General features: G+C 45.6%; 1 protein-coding gene across 1 annotated transcript in view; it reads left to right on the forward strand.

The window, feature by feature from the left end:
* The first annotated feature begins 18465 nt into the window (after positions 1-18465).
* LOC108578282 (transcriptional activator cubitus interruptus) overlaps positions 18466-22928 on the forward strand; it is an 18739-nt gene continuing 14276 nt past the window's right edge. Inside the window, exons 1-3 of the mRNA XM_017941584.1 lie at positions 18466-18541; positions 19020-19109; positions 22910-22928. Coding sequence (XP_017797073.1) covers positions 18481-18541; positions 19020-19109; positions 22910-22928 — 170 coding nt within the window. The 5' untranslated portion in view covers positions 18466-18480. The remainder of the gene's footprint in view (positions 18542-19019; positions 19110-22909) is intronic.

A 22928-nucleotide genomic window follows, 5' to 3' on the forward strand; every position in this document is an offset into this window, starting at 1 on the left:
GCACACGGGGGTGGAGCCCGCGGGGGTCCGCCGTTTGCTTGAGACGTTTGGGAAACGAGCGAGCTCAAGCTGTTATGCTGTCCGTTTCTCCTCTCGAGCCCTGTTCTTCGGGACGCTGGCGGAATGCGCGCGTAGGAATTTTATCGCGTGTGCTGAGCACGATGGGATTTGATAGTGTCGAAATTTAGTCGCGTGGGTTTCTGCGGTCTTTGGCGTTTCGAATTGGAACTTGAGGATTTGCGCTGAGTTTGATTGCTTAAGAATTTTCACGGAGGATCTGTGAAAGTATTCGTCCGATACTCTGCATCCTCCAGCAATTCCTCGAATCTTCGCATCCGCAGAAATCCGAAGTTGCAGGTTCTCCATTTACGTATCTATCTTCTCGATGATTACCGAGAAAATCTGAGTAGATCTCGAGTGAGCATCCTCAGGTTCCCATCGTCGGTGGGATCTTGCAACATTTTCACTCTACATGTTGCAAGCTTATCTCTCCCCTACCGCCCCTCGGGACCTGCCGCTAATTGGTCCCTTCGTTAATTCACCTTCAGTCAGGTTGGTTGAAAAGCAACGACGCGTCAACTTCGATATAACGATCGGCCGTGTGTTACGGTCTATCGAGCTTCTCTCTCTCACTCTCTCTCTCTCTCTCTCCGTTCATAAAATACGACGAAGCGTGGAACGGGCTCGCGGTAACTAGATATTACTCACCTTTCAACGTGATCGCTCGTTACCCGGTAGATCGGCCAGGTTTCAGGCATTAGCCGTCGTTGGAGTCCCTCCTGTCCATTCATAGCCGCGAAACGATCGCGGCCACGAATACGAAGATCGTGTGGCGCAAGCTAATCGTGCTAATTAGTCGCTGTTCCGCGCTGATCCGCGAATAAATCAGCTGGCTTTACGAGCGGCCAGACGGTTCCGTGGACCGTTGGGCCATGGAAAAATGGCCGTCTCGATGTGGGAGCGTTCGATTCGGTTGCTTTCTGGAATTTAAACGACCAACGGACTGAGAAGGTGGGGCGAATTTCTGGATTCGGTACTGTACAGGTTCGAAAGAGAAAAAAAAATACGCAACGGAACGTCGTTTTTGTATTTTTCTTTCGAGAAACCGGTGGAATTTCTTGATTATTAGAATGTCGCACGGTGGCGCAGGAGCAACGGAACACTTGACAACGGTAGATACGTTAAATTGAATTAAATTACGGGGGCTTGTCTTTCGCGCGATTCAGCCTGATAGGGACTAACTCGTTGAATTAATCGTTTTACATTTCTGCTTGGGAACAGTCGCGCTCCTTTCGATCTAACAGCGCGCACTCGTGATCTTTTAAACATGAAGTCCTTACGCCGCTCGAGTAATGATATATATTAACCGCCTGTTTTGCATAGGGAAATTGAAGGTTTGCCGGTCTAATGAAGAGTTTCTCAACACTTTCTGATGGGCGAGTGGCGTTTCTGAAGTGCTCTGTCGCGAAATATATCAGCGAACTACTATAGTAGATCGAAGTTTCGTCGTTTGCTAGTTTATACTCTATGAAAGAGCCATTTTTCAATAATTGCAAGAAGCAGTATATTCTCCTGACCTTCGTTTCCCAAATTTTCAAAACTAGAACATTCAATTCACCTACAGCGTAGGAGGCAACCGTCCAGCGACCTTGACACTCGAGATCTCTCGTCCAGCCTATAACACTGCCATCGAGAAACATCTCCCTCGATCATATCATATTCCTCGCGGTTGCGCGACCGCTTACTCAGAACCGCGCACATCGTAAACCAATCTCGATAAAACAATTAACACACCGACCTCCTCAAACAACCAACCGATCCAACCTATCGCACTCTTCCAAAACAAATATCCACATTAAGAACAGGCAAACGCACGCGCACACGTACATAGAAGCGACGGCGATTTCAGTTGAGCCATTTCGATTTTCTCCTTGGGTCGCGTTTCGCGTCTCCAAGAACTGGTCCAATGATACGCCAACGTTATCCAGCTATCATCTCGTGTCCCCTCCCCTCCGTCGCGGGACCGTGAGGGGGGGAGCACACGGGATAAATTCATGAGCGCGATGTCCTCGCGAGCGGCCTCGAGGAGCCCAGGCATGTAAATGTAAAGAGGGCTTCTCGCGCGAGCGCGAAGCGAACGAGCCGAGCGCATTTTATTAGCGCGAGGAAGAAGGAGGAGGCGGAGGTGGAGGAGGGGTTCAGGTTGGCGTGGAGAAGAAGGAAGAGGTCGATAGCGCGGCGGAGGTGGAGGGCCAAGGGAACCGGGGGAATCTTGTAAGCTCGCACTCGCGTCGACCTTGCTTCGCGCGAGCACACGCCGCGCTATTACGACGCTGTTCGCGCTCGCGACGCCGCGCCGGCCACGCTGCCTCCTCTTCGTGGGATCCCGGGGAAATTAACGACGACGCGTCGATCCTCTTCTTCCTTCTTTTCTTTCTTTTGGTTGGTCGGTCGGTTCGTTGGGTCTTGTTGTCGATGCTGTTTCGCTCGTGCACGCTCGATCTGCGCGTTGCTGAGCTTCGAACTCGTTTCTCGAGGGAGGTTTATGTGCGGAGGGTGAGAAGTGTGGAATATTTGCTTGAAGTTTTTTGGGGACGTTGCCTTGAGTTTGGGGGAATTTTTGGAAGTGGAGGTAGAGTAACTGAACCCTTAATGCGTGACGCGGGTAAATTTTTAACCACGGCTGGGAAGTTTGTTATTCTGGCCGTATCGTTTTAAAATTCGATTCGTTGAATTGAGGTTGAAGTGCGTAAAGCATGAAATTAGGTGGTAAATTGAAATGGAAGTGCACCGAAAGATTCTAACAGTACTGTGCGAGCAAATTTTCGAAACGCCTGTAGGGGTCAGTAGTAATGAAAAGGTTAATTAACGCACAAGCGTCGTTCAGGTTTTTAACTTGAGTCCATTGAGATTTTCACTTGAGCCCATTGGTTCAATTTCTCTCGAGATTAAAACAATTGTATAGGTTTTACGAAAAAGTGATTTACTACTTTTCTCGAAATTATGAATTAGGTAAAAAGTTGTGACTGAAAGAAAAGCGCTATTAAGCGCTAATGTGTTAAGTACGAAATAACGGGAAACATACTTATTATTCCTCGATAAAGGAGGTGCTAAATAATTTTCCAAGCAATGATAAATGAAAATTATTTTTCTCAGTGTCTTTTTCATAACAAGTTGAATAAATGTTCTTGAAAGAAGGATAAAGTAAAGTGCACGAGCCTCCCTTTAAAATACTAGTCTGGCGTTCGCGTGTTATTGGAGTAACAGGGTCCTGATTGATTCGAAGACAGTGGTTCGGCGAAAAGTTGACGATCGTGAAAGAAGGTAGAGGTCGAAATGAAGGAATACGGGAAAAGAGAAACTGTCTCATTATGTAGTTGTACCAACTGTATAATGCTATACCTCTGAGAATACATTTGTCGTTGCTCGAGTTGTTAGGTTGTTGGTGAATACGTGTTCAGTTTTGATGCTGAATTCTCCACTGGATGTCTCAATAATTTCACTTTCTCTTCGCGAACGTTGTATCAAGCTGTGTATCGCGGCTGAAAGAAGTCCTTATTAACGGTAGTTTTGATACTTCCGATGTTCGTCTCTTACACTGTCCTTGGAAAGTTTGCTTCTCAATTTTAATGGATTCTCGTTAGATCGAGGTGCAATAAACGGTTTCATATGTGTTTCATAATATCGTGGATGTAGAATACGTCCCCTCGAGGAGAAAGTTGAGTTATGTTGTTGAGACATCTACACCAAATGTGCATAATATTGTGCAATAGACAATGGCAACACGTTATTCGCAATATTGTCAACGAGAATAGGGATTGGGCAACATTGGCTGAGAACAAACATCGTCCAATCTGTCATAGCTGTTGTTTCGTTTCTCGAGAGGCTGAGCTATCGATAGCGAAGTGTCCATCAAGAGGACTTTCAGGGAGACTTGGATACTGAGAAGTAAATATTTGAGAAGAAACGGAAACGTAGGAGTAGAATTCTCGACAATTGTACGATTGGGATCTATGTTAATCACACTAAAGGAAAATTAGAGATACCGAGAGGTCTTTTCCCAAAACACTCAATTTCACTAATTCCTATGGAAAATAAAAATCACGTACACTATCAAATTCGAAGGAAAAATAAAATTTAAAGACACTTTTTTTTAGGGAAATCAGAGACACGAAGAGGTCTCTTCCCAAAAGACTGAATTTTAATAATTCTGAAAAGGAATCGAGATCGCCTATACTGACAAATCCAAAGGAAAATAATATTAAGGAATATTTTTTTAGGGAAATCAGAGACACCGAGAGGTCTCTTCCCAAAAGACTCAATTTCGCTAATTAAAAACCACCCACACTATCAAATCCGAAGGAAAGCAAAAATTCTCATCACTCAACTACATTCACAAATCTAAGATCCTAAAATCTCTCAGTTCCAACACAAACCGCCGTCTACCCCGTTATCACCAGAAAACTTTTTTTCCAAGGCCCCGACGAACGTTCCACGAGTTCTCTGGCGCGAATTTCAAATTTCCTCCGAAATAAGAAAGTCCGCCTCTCTCGGAAGAACTTAATTTCACGATCAGGTGAGAGACTGTGTAGCGATGCTCGAGATCCAAGGTCTGCAAAGAAGAGAGAGAAAGCACGGGTGTACGCTAGAGCGAAACAGCGAGACGGAGAAAGAGAGGCCTCTCGAAAAAGGAAGAGCAGCCGGTAATTTCGCCCGGTTGGAATGAAGCGTGGCGTCCGGGCAAAAAGAGGGCCCCGTCGTTTTATGCCTTGCTCGCACCGTGTTGTACATTAGGCTGTAGGTGTGCGTACACACCGGTGGGGGATAGAAAAACGACCGGGCTCGGGCCCCGATGGGGCGGCGGAGGCGGCGTGGAGGGGCGGCGACAGGGGAGAAGGTAATTGTACGAGGCAATCACGAGCGCGTTACAGCGGTTCTGCCTAAAAAGCGTGACAAAACGTAGCGGCTTCTTCAATTTAGAGAGAAACTGCGGCGCAAGGGAGGGGGGCATAACTAAAATCTTCATCGTTTCTGCCCACGGGGCCGGAGAAGAAGGGGCCTTTCGACGAGGCGAAACGCTCGCGCAAAAACCGATCCGACTCGAACGATCGAGTTTCGAGGAGCGACGGAGTGAACGAGATGAATAAGACGAGTGTTTTCTTGCTGTGTTCGATTCCCTGGCTTTTTCCGCGGTTCCCCAAGACTTTGTACGATGCTATTTTGCTCTGTGTGCTCCCTGTCGAGAATTACGTAAGCGGAGTGGAAAGCGACTTTTTGGGGGGAAATGGAAGGTTCGAGGGTTCATCGTGTCGAGTTGCTTGCGAAGATTCCGAGTTGGAGGGAATTTGTAGGTTGTAGTTTTCTTGTTTAGGGGTGAGGAGATAAATTTTGTGCGGTGATGAAGGTGTTGTTATTGGGTCCTTTGTCTATGAGGGGGTTGAAACGGTAGTTGAGACAATAGGAAAATGTGTACGGTCAGAGACGAACGATCTTTCGGGTAAAACGAATTCAGCCTAATTATCCAGCACATCCTTAACTTCCTCGGCGAACCCTTTTACACCTAGCAAAGAAATTCCCAATTATCAGGCTCTCTCGTAAAACCATCTCCCTAATCCCAAGCAATGCCCAGGCGATCTCAATCTCCTAATAACCGTCTCCTGCGACTACCCTCGCAGCCTCCAACTCCGAAGAAAAGAAACGACCACGAGGAGCGTGACTGCGGTGAGAAATGCTGGTCCACAGCCACCCGTCGCGTTCGGCATTAGCTTCATTACCGAAAGGTCAGCCGCGACACTTTCTGACCTTCCTTTTCGAAGCTCCTCCGGAGATAACGAGCGACTCGGAAAGAGGCATCGAGCTGGCATCGACGGGCCAAGAAACGACGAAGAAAGAGACAGAGCGAGGGGTGTAGGAAGGGGAGGGAGGAAAGATAGAGATAGAAGGCAAGTCGGTTCCTCTGTGCCGGTAAACGACCTTCGGTTCTCCTCTGGTTCCAACTTCTCTCTCCGAGCGTCAATAGAGTCATTAGTCACGGCCCTCGGTGTACCCACGATATTCGTTCCTCCTCTACCTGGGGCCCTGTCCCTCCTTCCCTCTGCTCTTCTCCACCGCTACTCTTCGATCCTGAACCCCCGCCTCGTCCCTTTTTCATCTCCACGGATCGTTACTTCCCACACGGCACGGAATGTCTTCGACGATGTGTCCGCTATTCTTCGGCGACGTCTTAACGCGTTGCGCAAATATTGAGTCGGTTCTGCGATCGGACGGCGGGTAATTGTTGCTGTCGCTGGTTTTCCAGAGGAAGCGGAGCGTCCTGTGATTTATTTTTTTCGGCGTGTCGAAATTGGATCGAGGAAGTGGTACCTTTTCTCAAGAATATTGAATTTTTATTTTTCTACCATTTTAGCGTTATATCTTCTTCCCTCGATTTTATTATATTTACCCCTTTATAAGTATTCTCATTTTTTGCGGAATTTTGTGTGAATTTGTCATTTTTCACAATTTCAGTGTTACGTCTCCTTCCCTCAATTTTATTAAATTTACCCGTTCCGAAATATCTCTTCTGGAGAATATTGCATTTGGAGAGCTCAGGAATTTCTTTTCTCTATTATTCTAAGACCTTACCGAATCTACCCTATTTTGTATTACTCTGCAATAACAATTGCTTAGAACACGAAGAATTTTACTGTAACAAGCTGTTTAATCTTACGCTAGAAAGTAAACGGAGACTGCGTAAGAGTTTCTCGGGTATTATCTGTGACGGATTTCCGCCACGGTTAGTTTCACAGGGTCCTGAGCAGCGTATAATATCGCGGATAAAGGTATTACCACATAACTACGTGAATCCCGATTGTTTCGCCAGGCGAGATTTATCGAGTTGATATGCATAGCTGGTGCCAGGTATCAATCATCGAGCATAGTCAACGCGTGCTATTATATGGCAGCTGTCGACAATAGCCGACGGTCTAAGGGGACTGACGTAGACCTATAGATTCCATATCGAATCCTTCACTGACACGTGGTACACCACTTTGAGAAACCATTCTCTTCAACGTTACATAATTCCATGGTGAAAATTCGTATCCTTCCTCTTGAGCAATACTTTAATACATGCTCCCTTCACTTACCTCTACGTTCCTAAGGTTAGCGATACCACCAATCTATATCAATTATTAGCAATAAAATCCAACGAAAGTTCGCTTCTTTTTGTCCCTGTTGTGATACTTCGAAAAATGTCAAAAATCATGGTTATCGATTCGACAAACACTCTTGGAGATTTTAGTTTCTCTATTGGAAACTTTTTGTCCCTGTTGTGATACTTCGAAAAATGTACTTGTCAAAAATCATGGTTATCGATTCGACAAACACTCTTGGAGATTTTAGTTTCTCTATTGGAAAACTTTCTCCGTTATTTCGTCAATTACGAATTCCTTTCAACGACGAACACCTCGCGCAAAAAGTTCAACAGATCGCGACAACCATAACCACCCTTCACCACCAACCCATTCGATTTCCCTACTACGGGACACGGAATCGATTCCGGAATTAATGCGACTCCCTGACGAAAGAGAGACAAACAACTAAAGAATGGCGTGGCGCCAAGCACGAGGAAAAGCACCGTCCCCCTGGCGAAGAGCAAAACTTCTCTCGCGCGCCGCAGGGCAGAACGTTTTCCAGCGCGATCGGGCCCCGCGCCGATGAATTATTCACGTTGTACCGCGCGACGTTTTTGCGCACGAATTACTTCATTAGAGGCGACCAGTCGCATCCTGTCGTGGCGACGCTACCACGGCTGCCTGCCTTGCATGTCGATTTTACCGAAACCTGAAAAGGAAGAAGGCGACAAAGAGCCGCCACAGACTTTTCTATGCCGTGAAACCGACCAGGGGTGTATCCTGTACACCCGTCACGTATACACCGGGTATACACATCCCTGAAAAACCGCCGAACGGTAGTCGAATCTCGTTTGTAAATCACCCTCGAAGGTACGCGTTCCTCGACACTTTTCTTCTCCCCACCAATTCTCCTCACCAGCGCCGACGACGAGCGGATCATCGTTAATTAAGGGGGAAATGCTCGGTGATTTGAGGCGAATAGAGAGAGGGAGAGATGAAAGTTTGACCGCCATGATGGAAATGCAGAACGACGAGCGTCTTGACGCGATGCTAATCGAGACGAGGGATCGGTTTCCCGAGTTTTCCGCGCCGCCGCGGCGCTAGGTTTAATTGGCCACGCGTGACGGGCCCTCGTGAATATTAATGGTTGGCTGTCGGGCATGGCGCTTTGGGCAGTTCCGTGGCAGGTTTTATAGTGGAAGGAATTGGAGATTTAGAGCTGGCTCGATTGGTTCGTTAGAGTGTGAATTGGAGAGATTTGAAGCGAGAGTGGGTTAATTGAGAGGTTGTATTTGTGGTAATCTTGACGTGGTTTTCCCCTGTTTTTCTCGCCGATAACACGTACGCTGGTTAGATATAGTACATACTGGTATAATATATTTTACCGTTTGCATACTAATTATTTGGTTCACCTTAATTACTAAATTTCGTTACATCTTATTTTTCATATTAGCGCAAAAATTTGAATAAATGATTTTTCTATCACGAGAAAGTGTTTGTATGCAGTTGAAAGATACTTCAAACGTTCAAAGATGAGATTTTGTGTCTTTCTTGGAGCGTTGATTGGTGGTTCGTAAAAAAGGACGCAGAGAGGAGAGTTTTCGAGAGGCCTGGTTCGAGAGCGTTCCGTGTCGCAACCGCGAGCAAGCAAGGGTTAGAAGGAACGACGACGGGGAGAGGCGCGATAAATCCAGCGGGTGGTGCGATAAATTTCTTTCGCAGAAACACAAAAAGCGCATTAACGTCGCTCGGCCGCGCATCCCCGCGACAAGACAGGTAACCGACGTGATTCGTAGAGAAACTGCTAATGGGCGCAGGGGAAAAAACCGGCGTTCGTCGATCGTTCTTTTAATCCCAAAAAGGCTCCCTGAAAATGGAACCATCAGGAGCAAGCTGCTTCTTCTTCTTCTAAATAATTCATCGTGCTGTAATTTTGCATCGTTTGTACCTGCTGATGTGTCGTGGATTGAGATGTAACTTAACACGCGAGTCTGTATTAATATTTCACAAGTTTCTTCTTTTCGTAATTCTGTGCAAGTAGTATTATGCAGGAGTTAGTGATTAAAATTTCGAAGTCAGAAGTGGAATTATATATCAAGTATTGTTAATTCAGTATTAAGTTCAGTTCCTGAAGAAACTTCTAAATTCTGACAATTCATAACTGAAAGTTTCATTTGTACAGTAAATTTCGTCAATTTATAACTGAAAGTTTAATGTACACCTATGCCTGACCTAAACTAATTTAAAAGTCTTTCCATTTAATAGCTGAAAGTTAATTAACACCTGTACAAAGTGTTATTGAAACGGACACAATTCTCGTACAAACTCTGTTCATAAAGTATAATACAATTGATAAAGCTCATAAATAATCTAAAAGCTTTATCAATGTCCATCGACCCTGTCTTTCACACTTCCCGAGATCTCCGATAATTGCGCAGGGAGGCTACTGAAATATACATGATCCGTGTCCATAAAACGAGCACACAGAGAAAAAACCCGAAACGTCACACGACACAGACGAATTATCCCCCTCGTCCATTTCACCAAATCACCCCAATCCACTTTCTGTACCTGCTATCAAACCACCTGCCCCCTTCTCTCTCTCTCTCCACGGTGAAACTCGATCGAAGCGATTTCGTGCGTTAAACGACTCGCAACTGGTTCCCTTCCCCTCCTCACTGGGGTGATTCGTCGCGTTTTAACACGATCCCCACGCCCGGTCCCCGGTGTAATATTAATTCGATATGCTAATCGAAGAAACATTCCGTGGTAACGAGCCCTCGAACGAGTCTCCTTCGTCGTCGTCTCTCCTCCCCATGGACGAATTCTCGGGTTGGATTGTGTGTCCGGCTTAAATGAATTAGACTCACGTACTCGCGCGAGGCGCTACGGAGCGTTCGAATGGCCTATAAATAACGCGCTAGCGTAGAAGCGGCGTTTGGCCGGATTTTCAACGAAGGAGCGGCTTCGATCGAGCCGCTGCCACGGCTTGCATATCGATGCCGCAGCCGCGACCCTGCCTCGCGTGTAAATATCTTGATTAACGAGGCCCTCATTTAGCCCTGAGTTTGTAAACGGAGTAGGGAGAGAAGGGGGAGGGTTTGTGTTTGGTCAGCCACGAAAACAGTGTAACCAGTTCTCACGAGGCGACCGGCTCGATTAAGGGAATACTTACGGGCCGAGCATGTCGCTCGATCGGACGTTCTTACGAGACGACGAGGAGGGAAACCGTGATTGGTTTTTTTTTATTGATTAATCGCACCTTCCCGAGGAATTCTGGACGCCGTTTTCTTGCTTCCGGCGTGAGACACCTGGGTGTTGCTGGGAATGGGCGCAGCTGATCTGGAGGATTTCAGGTTTTGTGGAAAAATTTCTAGATGTCACAGTTTTTTACATTTAGATGAAATTTTCTGGGAAATATTGCCCAGAACTATTCCTCGCGCATAAATTAAATCGTTCGGAATCGGTCCGTGGGATTGAAGGGGTTAAGAATGTCGAAATTTTTCGCCTCAGGTACACTTAAAGGGTGGAAAGTGTTTAGATACGAAATAAGGTGATCGTTCGATGCTAGATGATTTAAAAAATAGTTCAATACACAGAAATTGGAATTGATTAGAAATGAAGTTAACCACAGAGAAAATAGCGATATCTTAACGATCACTGTGGATTATGATCGAAGCTGCAACGAAGGTTTTCACGGATTGATCGCGACGAAGCAGCGTTCGAGATACGCTAAATATAAAGTCTCACGGATGAACTACGACCCCGTGAAAACGTCGTTTAAAAGACTATATCCGTATGGCCGAGGAGAATAACCCCGCGCCGCGGCGTTTCACGACTTTTCGCGGTAAGAAATTCTCGTGGCGCTTTTCGACGCCCGTTGCGCGAGGCGTCCCTGGCACAGGGCCAACCTCGGCGAGATGAATCGCGGACAGGGTCCACGAAATTACCAGAAAATCGCTGAAATTGAGGGTGTGCGTTTCCATTAGCGCCACGTCGCCATATCTCGAATGCCTTCCTTCTATTTTCATTCGAATATTCAATATCGTCCGAACAACGTGGGTGAGAAAGTTCATTTATAGCGATCAATAATTTTTATACACGTTTGTAGATCTTGCTTGATACTTGGATAGTTTTAACGAAGGGATACGTTCTTTTTAATACGTTGAATTAAAATTATGGATCTTGCCCGCATGAATTCACGAAACCGATCTTGACTTTGTTTAGTAGGATTTGTTGGAATTAAAAGACACGTCAGTTTGTCGATCGTTTGTTTAATCAAGCCTCGCGTATTTTTTATCTAAATTAAATATTTTCACTTGGAAGTAACCGTTTATACAATTAAAATTCTTTTAAGTTATCTCATTAATTTTTGCACGAACTAAATAAATGTTGTTTGAAACTTCTTGAATCTTCAACTAAACTGTTTTTCGGTATCAGTGCGAACCTATAGGCTGTCCTAATCCTAACATTAAATCACACACTCGACAAATCCACCATCGAACGGTGAAAAAGCAATCTAATATGTAGATTAAAAGCGGCGCATAAAGTAACAGGCGTACTACTTCAATTAGCATTCCACCACGACAGACCAATTCCACCGATTAATCATCAAACTAGCTTACATCCCGAGGAACCGCACAAACCAGCTTTACCGGCTTCCAAACGAATCAATAATCTCATCGATAAACTCCGACGTGCTCCACCCACGCGTGACACCTGTCCACTCTCATTATACTCGATCATTCCGGTGCTATTCCGTTTCCTCGATCGCTACCGACGTCGATCCGCGTTACTTAACATTTCTCGTCGTCGTGCCAGCCGAATCTCGGGAACAGAATCCCGAAACCGGGGTGGAAAGGAGATTCCACGCGATTTTACCCCGATGTCGATGTCGTCGCGGTTCCATTTCTTTCTCTCTCTCTCTCTCTCTCTCTCTCTCTCTCTCTCTCTCTCCGTTCTCTCTCTCTTCTTTTCCTCCGCGTGGCCAGCGCGGCGTTTGAAGCGCGTGCCGCGTTCGCCCATATGGTTTCCTTCCCCTCTCTTACGGATCCTTCCCTCGTTTTGCCTGGGTTCACCGAGCCTGGGCAATAAATATCATAACCTGAGACCTCGTGGAAGTGTTAGGCTCCCGACTTAATCCGAGCTAAAGCCGCGACACTCGTCTCTCCCTTCCCTTCTTCTTCGTCTCTTCTTGTCTCTCGTCCCGTCGTGGGTGTCGGAGCTTTATTCGACTCGAACGGCCCGATACTTTGTCAGCGAGGGATTTCGCGTCGTACGCGCGATTAGCGAGGCCTTCAGAGTTTCGGGAAATTTCGTCGGGCTGTCTGGTTCGCGATAAACCTGTCGTTGTCGAAGGATCTTCCTCTTTTTTCTGAGTAGGTGGAGGTTTATGGTGGACGTTTTTGGGAGAGAACCGAGGTTGTTGGGAAGTTTGTTGTTTGATGTCGCGAGAGATTGCGGAGATTGGAGTTTGATGGGGGTTAGGTCAGGTTTGACGTTGCGTGGTTCTTTGATGGATAGTTTATGGTGAAAGTTAGATTATTATGGTTACTTCAAGAGTTCAGAGTTCGTGTTATATTTGGTGATTTTTCTGGGTGATTATTCTTTTGCAAGATATTCTTACAAGAATTTCATCGATAGTGTTTCCTTTGAAATTTGTTAAAGGTTTATATTTGCTGATTTTTCTTGGGTGATGCTTTTGCAAGAAACATTCTTACCAGATTTTTTGTCAATATTGTTTCCTTTGAAATTTGTCGAAGGTTTATATTTGGTGATTTTTCTTCGATGATTCTTTCAGATACTTCGATAACTTAACAAAAGGATATTTTTAATGGAAATTGACCATTTACTTTTCGAAGCTAGAATTATTACACAGGTTTCAGTAGGTCTAGAAATGAAACGCGTTGAATTTGCACAAAGAGGGACGAGAGGAGCCAGAAACTTTCTAAAGATTCGTTCAGGGCGTTGTTTCGACGTCTTTCTCCTCGAATCTTGCTTACGTGGAAGGTTCGTTTTTCGATCAGCCCTCTCGGTTTTGCGTCAGAGGGAACAGCAGGGAAACCTGGCAGATGTTCCTGAGCAGCGCTTAGCTCGCCTCATTACCACGAGTCGCGTTAATGAGCTTGCGACCCTTTAATACTTCACCCGGCTTCTTCTGCGCCTTATTTTCCTACCGTTCGGGTATAAACCGACTAAGACGTAACGAAGGCCGAGATAGGTACCGGATAATCCGCGTAAAATCAGTCAAAATTAACATTCAACTCGAAAACAATGCTTCGTTCGTTAATTCAAACCAATAATAGCCCGTGTCGAATTTAATTCCATTTATATTCCATTGCGAATGTTGGAGACGTATAAAATTACTAGAAATTGTGAAATTATCAGAAATTACAGAAAGAAACGAAATTAAAAGTGATCAGAAACGATGGAAGGAAGAAAATTGACAATTATCATAAATTACAGAAAGAAAGGAAATGAAAAACGATGAGAAGTGATGGAAGGAAGGAAATGAAAAATGACGAGAAATTATAGAAGGAAGGAACTTAAAAATGATAAAAATTGACGAATATATTGGATATTAATTTACTAGAAATTTTCTGAATGTACTACCAAGGATTTAACGAGAAAATCTCGAATGACGTGCGGTACAGGAAAGAAACGGCGAGAAAGGAGTCGTCGAAGGCCGAAGGAATTTCAAGAAGAGACCGGCTCGCTGGCAGACGGGCCGTAGATAAAGATAGATGCGTCGGTTTCCGGCGTGTCGAGTTAACGACTCGAGTTTTATCTGTCGGTCCTCCCTCCGTGTCCCTTGTTCCTCGCCGACTGTCAGGCCTGGAAAGCGTGGAAAGGGAAACGAACATGCACGCGGAGAAGAATTCCGAAAGAGAAATTAATAATAGCTTAATTGGAGGACGGTGAACGTGCACCAAGACGGAACGGATAAACAGTGAACACGACGTAAAAATTTTACCCTTTCGTTAGCACAACTCCATGTTAATACGTTCCTCGAGCGACCTTCTAAATCTTCCTCCGCGATCCTCTTTTCAAATCTCACCGAGAAAATTAGATCGTAAGTAGAGATAATTCGTATTGTACGTTAAAGATTGGTGGATATTTATCTCGAAACCCTAATGAAAAATTCACAAATAGTCTACGACAGAGTTTCCGGGAATGTAAAACCAAATTTTCCGACTCACAACGCTCCTGCAAAATACTTTCGACCAATTCTCGACTTCCCTCCAAAATTCGAACAAACCGTACAATTCTCGCTGAAAACGAGAACTATCCTGAGAGATAAAAGATTCTTCTTCGTCTCGGCGACAAAATCCCTGAGAAAATCCTGCATAAACAAAGCGAAAGAAGAGAAAAAGGAGAGAGGAAAGGAAGAAGTATTCCATGAAGAAACAGAAAGAGCGAAAAGGGGGTTGAGAAAGAGAAGCAAGAAGGAAAGAGGACAATGCGGGAGAAAAGGAAGATCCACGAGGGGGGGAAGGAAGAGAAAAGGAAGAGAACTGGAGGGCAGAAGCGTACCACGAGTCATCTGGCACTCAGCAGGATTCGAAATAGAATCGGTCTCGTTCCCTCCTCCCGCGGCCGGTTATTTTTCCTCTCTGTCGTCCGTTCCTCGAGCCGTAGAGCGAGAAGAAAACGGACGGGGCAAAAAGACGTCGAGCCAAGCGACGGGGCCGACGATGTTTTCATTGTAATTATGTCCCCTGTCGTCCCTATGGCCCCTTCTCTCACTCTCCCGTGGTCGAGCTTTTTACGTGGCTGCCACTAAGCAGCCTGTCAAAGCGTCCTAATTTTTGTCCCGGATTCGTCGCTTCCTCTACCGCCGAACCCGCGCTCTAATTCATCCAACTCTCTCTCGCTTTACCCTCCGTTGAAATTGGTTCATTTCGTCCGGATGAAAGTTTCTTGCTCGTTCTCTGTCGTCCCTTCCTCTCGCGCTCCTTGGGAAAATTTATGGAATCTTTTCGAAGGAATTCGTGTCTCCAGCTCGTCGTTTTAGCTTTCTACCAGCGTCAGCTTGTTGCTCGCCGTGCTCCAATTCGTTGCAGCGAGGTTTTATTAACGAACTCGCTTCCTACGTGGAACAAACGAAAATTTCAAGCTGCATTTCGCGTTTTCCGGAATTTTTCGGGTGTGTCCGGAAGTGTCTGAAATGTAAGAACACTCTTACCGAGATAAAAAGAAACGTCCGACGATCCGTAGACGATTTTCAAGAATTCACGAGAAGGTAGCAATACTGAAAGCATCAAGCTCGACACTGTGTCGTTACCATGGAGAAAGCGAGACGGTAGAGGGGGTGTTTTTGTCATTTTTCAGAGGCGACGCGTCGCGTATTGTATGACAAAGCTGTTAACACGGGCGGCCGCGTAAAGCAGGTAACGAGTAGGCAGTAATCGAGATCCGTGAACTCTAAGTAAAGTTAAACAGTCGAGCCGGTTGTCTTTGCTCAGCAAACTCGCGCCAGCGCGGAGCCAATATTTAGACAGGGACCGGCTCAAACATCGTAATACGCGTTAAAACGTTATGACACGCGCCAATTGCTGCCTCTATTTCCCCGTGGCCTGGCGTTCGCGCCTGCTGCTTTTCGCGCGGCGCCATTTTATCTCTGTAATTCACGGCGGCGCAATATGGAGGAAGTTGCGGACCATTAACGAGATATGAAAGAATATTTGCGATGAAAGTTTGCTTAATTTCGATGCAATTGACAATTAATCGAAGAAAAATTTCGATAATATCATTTTTGTACGTTAATTTTGATATCGTTATAATTAGAAACAGGAAGTGACTAGTTCAACTCCCGAATTCCGTTCACAGATATTCTCTCACGTTATAATGAACGTCCCATAAAGTTGTTCCTGTTGACACGTGGAGTAGAAACGTGTCTAGCTTCCGAAGCAAACGCGGCTGGATAAAAATTTATGGCTGAAACGAGGGTAGACGTAAATATCAGGAATTTCACGTGAAACACGTCCCGGAATGCAGGAAACAGTCAAACAAACTAATTTAAACGCAGATGGTGAAACACTGATCCGTGATTTTAATGAACTTCCTCGACTTCTACGATTCTGTAAACTCTTCTATTTACATCCTCGTTTTTATGTCGGAAATTAGTGTGCCTGCCGTAATCACACGATAAAACACCCCTACTTTTATCGATGCACTTCAATTTTCCAATAAACATTGACGCAGAAATACTACCTCAAAAAAGTTCACCCAAAAATTTTTCCTTTCTTCGACAAATTCTTGTGGAACGTGTGCAACAAAAATGACACAATTTCCCCGTTGATTTCCTATCGAATACCGAGGAAATTCCTCGAGTGCACGACCTTGGTAGTAAGTTACACGAGCTCCAGGCGAAGACTCTCTCTCCTCGGCGGACGCGAGGTCCTCGAGGCGAGTTTCCAATAAAGATCTCAGGCCACCTGACGTTCTTTGTGATTCCTCGAAGAATCCGAGACGCTGACGGGCAGAGAGAAGGAGGTGCTCGTAAAGAGCCACTAACGACTAAGCGGCCGAGAGAATGTCTTTTGAAGGTACGAGACACGCGCCATTTCCCGATGATTCGAGCGTGGCGAATGGCCGTCAGTCAAAACGCGAGTCCGCCGCTCTATTCCGCGAGGACCATGCGTCCTCTGTCCTCTTTGGACCGCCTTCGCCAGACTACCGTCGTATAAAGCGATCCTCGGTCCTCTTGATCTCGAAACGTGAACGGAACTTGGACGGATTGTTACGTGCTTCCTTGTATCCAGTTGAAAGGGACGATTTTTAGGGATCCTTGGATGAAATCAGCGTGTGTTTGGATCTTCCGAGAAATGGACAAATATATTTTCACCTATTTTTCGCAGGTTTATTTACCATTTTACATTTTATAATGTAAAATATTTTTGTCTTCTGAAAAATTCGTGAATTTCTCTGATATTTCGCGTCCTGAAGGATGAGAATTAACGAAAAAAATTTCTCCGACTGAAAGTTCGTATCACAGAGTGGACAGAGTTTCTGAAGAGAATATCGAGGATACTAAGAAGTAGTTTAACTCGAGTTCCAGGTAAACGAATGACTTAATCGGTCAGACAAGCATACAGGCGCGACGATCGTCAATCCATCATCGGTAACTGGACCGAAAATAAGAATCACGAGAGATCGAGACAAATTACCGGCAATTTTCGAAGGAAACTATCTCGAAGGCACGGGACACGCGTCATTTCCTGATACTCCGTGCGTGACGAAACGGTCCATGGTTGGAAACGTGGCGCAATTCGGTCGCAATTCTCGGATTTCTCCGGTTGTTCTTGTTTGTCGGCTACTCGAGAGACACACACCTTTGTCCGTGGAGGCAACGAGAGGAAAAGGGAAAAATCGGGTGTACGCTTTCGGGAACAGGCTGAGAAACAAGCTCGCCCTTGCTAGAAGACACCTGTTCTCCTTCAGCGTCGGCGTGGCAAAAATAGAATGTTTGACGAAGAGACACGCGCCATTTGTCGCGGCTTCGAGCGTGTCGTAATTTCATTCGTCAAACGAGAACTGCTCCTCTCTTTGCATTGTCCTTTCGGGATGATTAATCGCTCGTTTGAATTACGTCCCTGTTTCGCGAACGCTTCTTTGCATCTTCAGCCGTTCCCTCGGACGGCAGACCTGCTGATCATTTTAGTAGATACCAAGGTAGATGAAGGAACTTTGAGTTTCTTCCTTAGGAAGTTCGAGATTGTTTAGGTTTCAGGGACTTTTGCCATTTTTTTAAGCTACCCAATTTTAGATTTCTTCTCTGAATTGGGAGTAGAATTAGAATTCTTTGAATTGCAGGTAGTTTCAAACTTTCTTTTATTCAGAGATCTACATATAATTAATTCCCTGCAATTGACTCGAAACAAAATCCACAGGCCACAGTCACTCTCGGATCCTAAAAATACACGAACCAAAAATAGGTAGATATCGCTAGCAAGCAAATATGCAAAATTTCCCATTTCCAGAGGATCTTCAAATTCCATTGAAAGAAAAAGTGCCCTTGAATTCAAGGCTGAAAGTACGCGCGAAAGATGATTTTCAATGCATTATACTTTGGAAAATTCATATTTTTCCCGCGATACAGATAACGTTCATTTAAATTCCACTCTTATTACTCAAGCGAAACGATTCCTTTTGCAGATTGTCCAGCAGCACGACGGCGATTGGCAGTGCAGCCACCGGAGGTGGTGGCGGAGCGAGCAGCGGTGCGAGCGGCGGCGGTGGCGGTGGCAGTGGGGGCGGAGGTGGCGGGGCAGCAGGCAACGGGACTTCCGGCGGTGATTTCCTCCGCAGAAGTCACCCCCTCTCGGAGCATACGGCCCTGCATCCCGCCTACCGGCTCAACTACATGGACCACCTTTACCACCAGCTCCAGGCCTCCACGCACAGTCCCAACGCCTCGTTACACGGTAATTACCTTGGCTTGTACTTGTTCGGAGATAATTAGAACGATAGCGAGCGGCTACGTCGCCTAATTTCGACCACGTCGCCCCACCAACCTTGAGATTTATTTTCCTATCCTGACAACGCTCGTTCTTTCTCAGAAAATCAGAGATGCTAAGTGGGAGGAAGAGAATTTTTTATTTTAATCGTAGAATTGAGAATGTTGAGGATATTAGAAATTTTAGGGTAATGGAAACGTCGTGAGAATGGAGGAGTTCGGAGAAATAGAAAATGTAACGAAAGAAGCAGAGTGTACCTCGCTTATTATTGAACGCAGTAAAGAGCCCGCATTTCCGGCGGAAGGATCCCTTCGAGGATCGAGCTCTTCGAATTCGTTAAACACACTCTACGATACGGGCCAATATTATTTCCTACTTGAAACCAGAAGAACAAATACTTTTCCACCGTCTAAACATTTCTTTTTTTCTTCACACGTTCTTCCAGGACTGGGTGGTTTGGGGCCAGAGTACCTTCTGCACGCAGCGGGGCCAGCGAGCACCCTCGCTTCGTCCGAGTTCCCCTTCTCCATCGACGGTGAGTTGTAAATTCAATATCAAACAACACACCTCTTACCAAACTTCCGATAGACTTTCCAAAATTTGAGTATAATTAATCGTGACAAGATCGATAAAAGTCGTGGACACTTGACACCGTTCGTTCTGGAAGGTCCAAAATTTCCATGGACGTGTTCAAGCATGAACCGTCGATAGCTTCTGTGAAAGGCCTGTAATTTTATCAGCCTCGAGTAATTTATTCTAAAAAGATAAAATGAAGAAACTTCCACCTCACCGTTACCAAATGAAAAAAAATAACGATCCAGTGATCGTCACTGAATCGTCAAAATCGTAAAGGAGCTTGTTACGTCTAGGAAGACGAAAAAAAGAGGACAAATGTGTGAGATAGTCTAATGAAAGAACCAAGGACTTTGGACAGTTAAAATTCTCGAGCTGAGTCGATTCGACGAACGAAACGAGAAACTTTTTCGCCAGCTCACCTCGAGGACGACAAGTGAATCTAATGAAAGATCCTGATGCACGGTACACGCGGCTAGCCGTAGGTGTAGTAGCGCTAGCAGCAGGTAGGAGATCGACCGGTTAAGAGGCCGAGAGGCTAAAAGACGACTGAAAGGGTAAACGGGGCCTCGTTAGTCGCCACCGCCGCATAATTGAATCGACTCGGAGCGACACGACCTCATTAACACCTTAGCGCCTACCCTACAGGTTGTCTCACGTTTCTTCTTCCTCTCCTTCCTTCTCTCTCCTTCTTCCTTCGTAAACTCTCTTTCGCCGTGTACTGGATGCTTCGTTCATTCGTCACTCGCCAAATTCATGGTTTAGTTCGCTCGAATATCGAGGAATTGCGTCTTTTTCTTCGTCTCTGCTCTTCTTCGTTCTTCATTTTATTCCACTGCGCACTGGATACTTCGTTTAACTGTTAGTGATAAAATTCTTTTTTTCAATTTTTTGAATATCTTTTGGAATTGTATCTTCAGCCCTCTCAGAAATTGTTGGGGAATACGTTTGACGTTGGTTCAAGTTAAATTTGATTCAAACGAAAGAAACAATGATTTTTCAGAGAAATTGAGAATCAGCTAAATTGTAAAAAAAGGAAATTATAATAAATCCTCGAAACTCGTCATGTTTTATACAATTCCTCCACCGATTTAATCAATCTTCCATCACCCGAATTCCCAATAAAAGGATCTTCGAAGTGAACTAAAAATTTCACCGTTCGTCTCGTAAAATGGAGACACGGAGTTCGAAAATCACGGTGGTTCCGGGATTTGAATCGACCTGTAGCGTCGTAGCGTGCGCCGAGCAGCGTCGAACGAGCCGCGCCGATCGGAGTGGCCGATTGCACCAATTTACATGTCTCAATCCCATGTTAGCCCCGCGAGGGGCGTGGAGGGGCCGGGGGCTGGAACGTACGGAGCGTGTAGAGTCCAGAGGGTCGTGGGTCACGAGGACGCTCGCCGAGGGACGAGGGGAGCCGGCGAGAATCGTTCGCATATTCATTAAAGTCCGAAGCTACTTCGACGAGCGGACCAACCCTCTGAGACAGATAAGGAGATCGGTTCGCTCTCTTGTCGCTCGGGAAGAAATGCACGGAGAAATCGCGTCGACAGAATGGAGAACTGTTGCGTGAGCTCTGGGGCAATTTGAATTTCATTTTGGAAATTCGAAGATTTGAAGATCGTCAAAATTACTTTGGAATCGATCGTGATGATTCGTGAACGTGACAAAAACCAATCTTCAACTTTGCATATTAAAATAAATATTCCAATCGGGCACCCAAAATCTCGGAAATCTTATTGAAATTCCAACGATATGGGAACTAATACTAACGTTGAAAGAATCGAGTAACGTTTAATACCAAGTGAGAAAGAACCTCCGAGAATGTTAGTGAAGATGTGTAACAAAATTGACGTTAAGAGGTTGTAATCTGTATTGTAAATCAACAGCTCAGGTTGTAAAAATAAACGAGGATATCCGAACGTTTCGACGAGGCGCAAAAACCGCATGTGGCCAGTGGCTAAGTCGCGCAAGAACGAAAATCGCCATCGTCGCGGAACAAGGAACGACGAGCTCGTAACAGAAAAGGGGGAGGAGAATATCGAGGGGGAGAGTTGGAACGACCTCGATCCGGCCACGAGACCATCGAGGAACCTTAAACGTTTCAGTTCATGCGGAAAAACCGCAGGAAAGCTTCTCCTCGCCCATCGTGTGCTCGTCCGTCTTTCTCCCTTCCACATCTTCTGTTCGCTGGTTGACCATCGTAAATTTGATCAGTGCTCGAATTAATAACCGGGTGAGGGGATAAAAGAGCTCGTTCGCGAGAGGCGAGGAGCTCCAACCGCGAGTAACTCTATACCCGTTGTGCGCGAACGAGCGATCAACCGAGTGGAAACCGAGGAGAAAGAGCTGCTCCGAGCCTCCTCGTGGCCGGCTCTCTGTATCGCGTTGCCCGTGTGAGACGACACGGGGAGATAGAGGAGACCAGGGAACCAGCGGAGGCAGTTGAAACGGAGAAGGGACGCGGCGGAGAGAGGAATGTTAAGGGACGAGGAGAAATTTTGGCGTATAAAGGAGTATGAGAACGGACGATCAGATGAAGAAGCGAAATTCCGAAACACGGTTGAAGAGCAATTCTGGAACTAATTAGAAGCAGAAACCCTCGACGATAACTTCCTGGTGGGAAAGATGAAAAATAAGTGTGTACTAGAAGAAATTTCAAAGAGGAAAAATAAGTCTCGAAAATCTTCGACAAACAGAAACTTGCAATTTAAGCGATTTGCTTAAGACACCGTTGCCTGTATTAATCCTCTTTCAGAACAGAGGAAAAAGAGACGATAAAAGAGCTAAATTACAAAAAAAAAAGGCAGCGGTGATCGACTAAAAAGTAATAAAGAAAGGACGAAAGAGTAAACAGAACGAAAAAAAGGGGGAATTAACGGTGTAAGAAAAGTGGTGTATCGAAAAGCGAAGGAGAAGAGAAGAGGCGAAGAACCGCCACCATATAACCAACGATGCCTCCATACAAGCAGGCAGGCCGCCGCCACCATGGGCTTAAGAAAGTGGTTTGTATATTACGTCGTTGCGCTGCGGTCGCAGGCAAATCGCCGCTAAAACGTTCTGGCCGCAGAATCGGCCTTCCTGCTCGCTCCGCTCTTCTCCTTTTCCCACCGTTCGTTCGTTCGTTCGCCGCCTCTCCTTCACCTTCCCTGGTCAAGTTCTGGATATCTACCTGGTTACGAGCGCGCGCACGTACCGAAAGGCGCAGACTTTTAAAATCCCTCACCACACGGAATATTCCTCCGGTAGTACGAGCCGCAAGAATTCGTAGCGCTTAATTGAACTGGTTCTGCGCAGTGGCGTCTCGCCGGCTCTTTTGCATGGAAATTCAGCGCAGCTGCTCGCTGCATCCGCGTTACGAATCGATGCCTCGATACCACCGTGCTTTAATATTTTAACGTTATATCGCTGCCCGTGCGCGTTTACGCTGTCAAGCGACGCGATACCCGGGAGAACAGTGCAGGAGACTCGGAGACTTTAATGCGCGGTAAGGCGATGATCTTCGACGCTTGGTCGCGTTTCACTCCTCCGATACGCGTAATTCGATTCTTTCGTATTTCTAATATTTACGACACCTGTATCATCCCATTTTTTCCACCATATTAAACGTATAAAATATCACATGTGTGAAACGATGAAAAAATGTCAGTATCCGAGATTATCGTACGACGTTCTTCTCTAACGTTCCACCGAGAAATTTATTAAACAGGGGAAACATCGTTGTGCACGTTGAACGAAGGTTGGAAATGTGAAATTTTTCAGTGTCAGCGTCGTCGAGGCT

This window comes from Habropoda laboriosa, unplaced genomic scaffold (genome assembly GCF_001263275.1).
Source record: "Habropoda laboriosa isolate 0110345459 unplaced genomic scaffold, ASM126327v1 scaffold5, whole genome shotgun sequence".
Taxonomy (NCBI): domain Eukaryota; kingdom Metazoa; phylum Arthropoda; class Insecta; order Hymenoptera; family Apidae; genus Habropoda; species Habropoda laboriosa.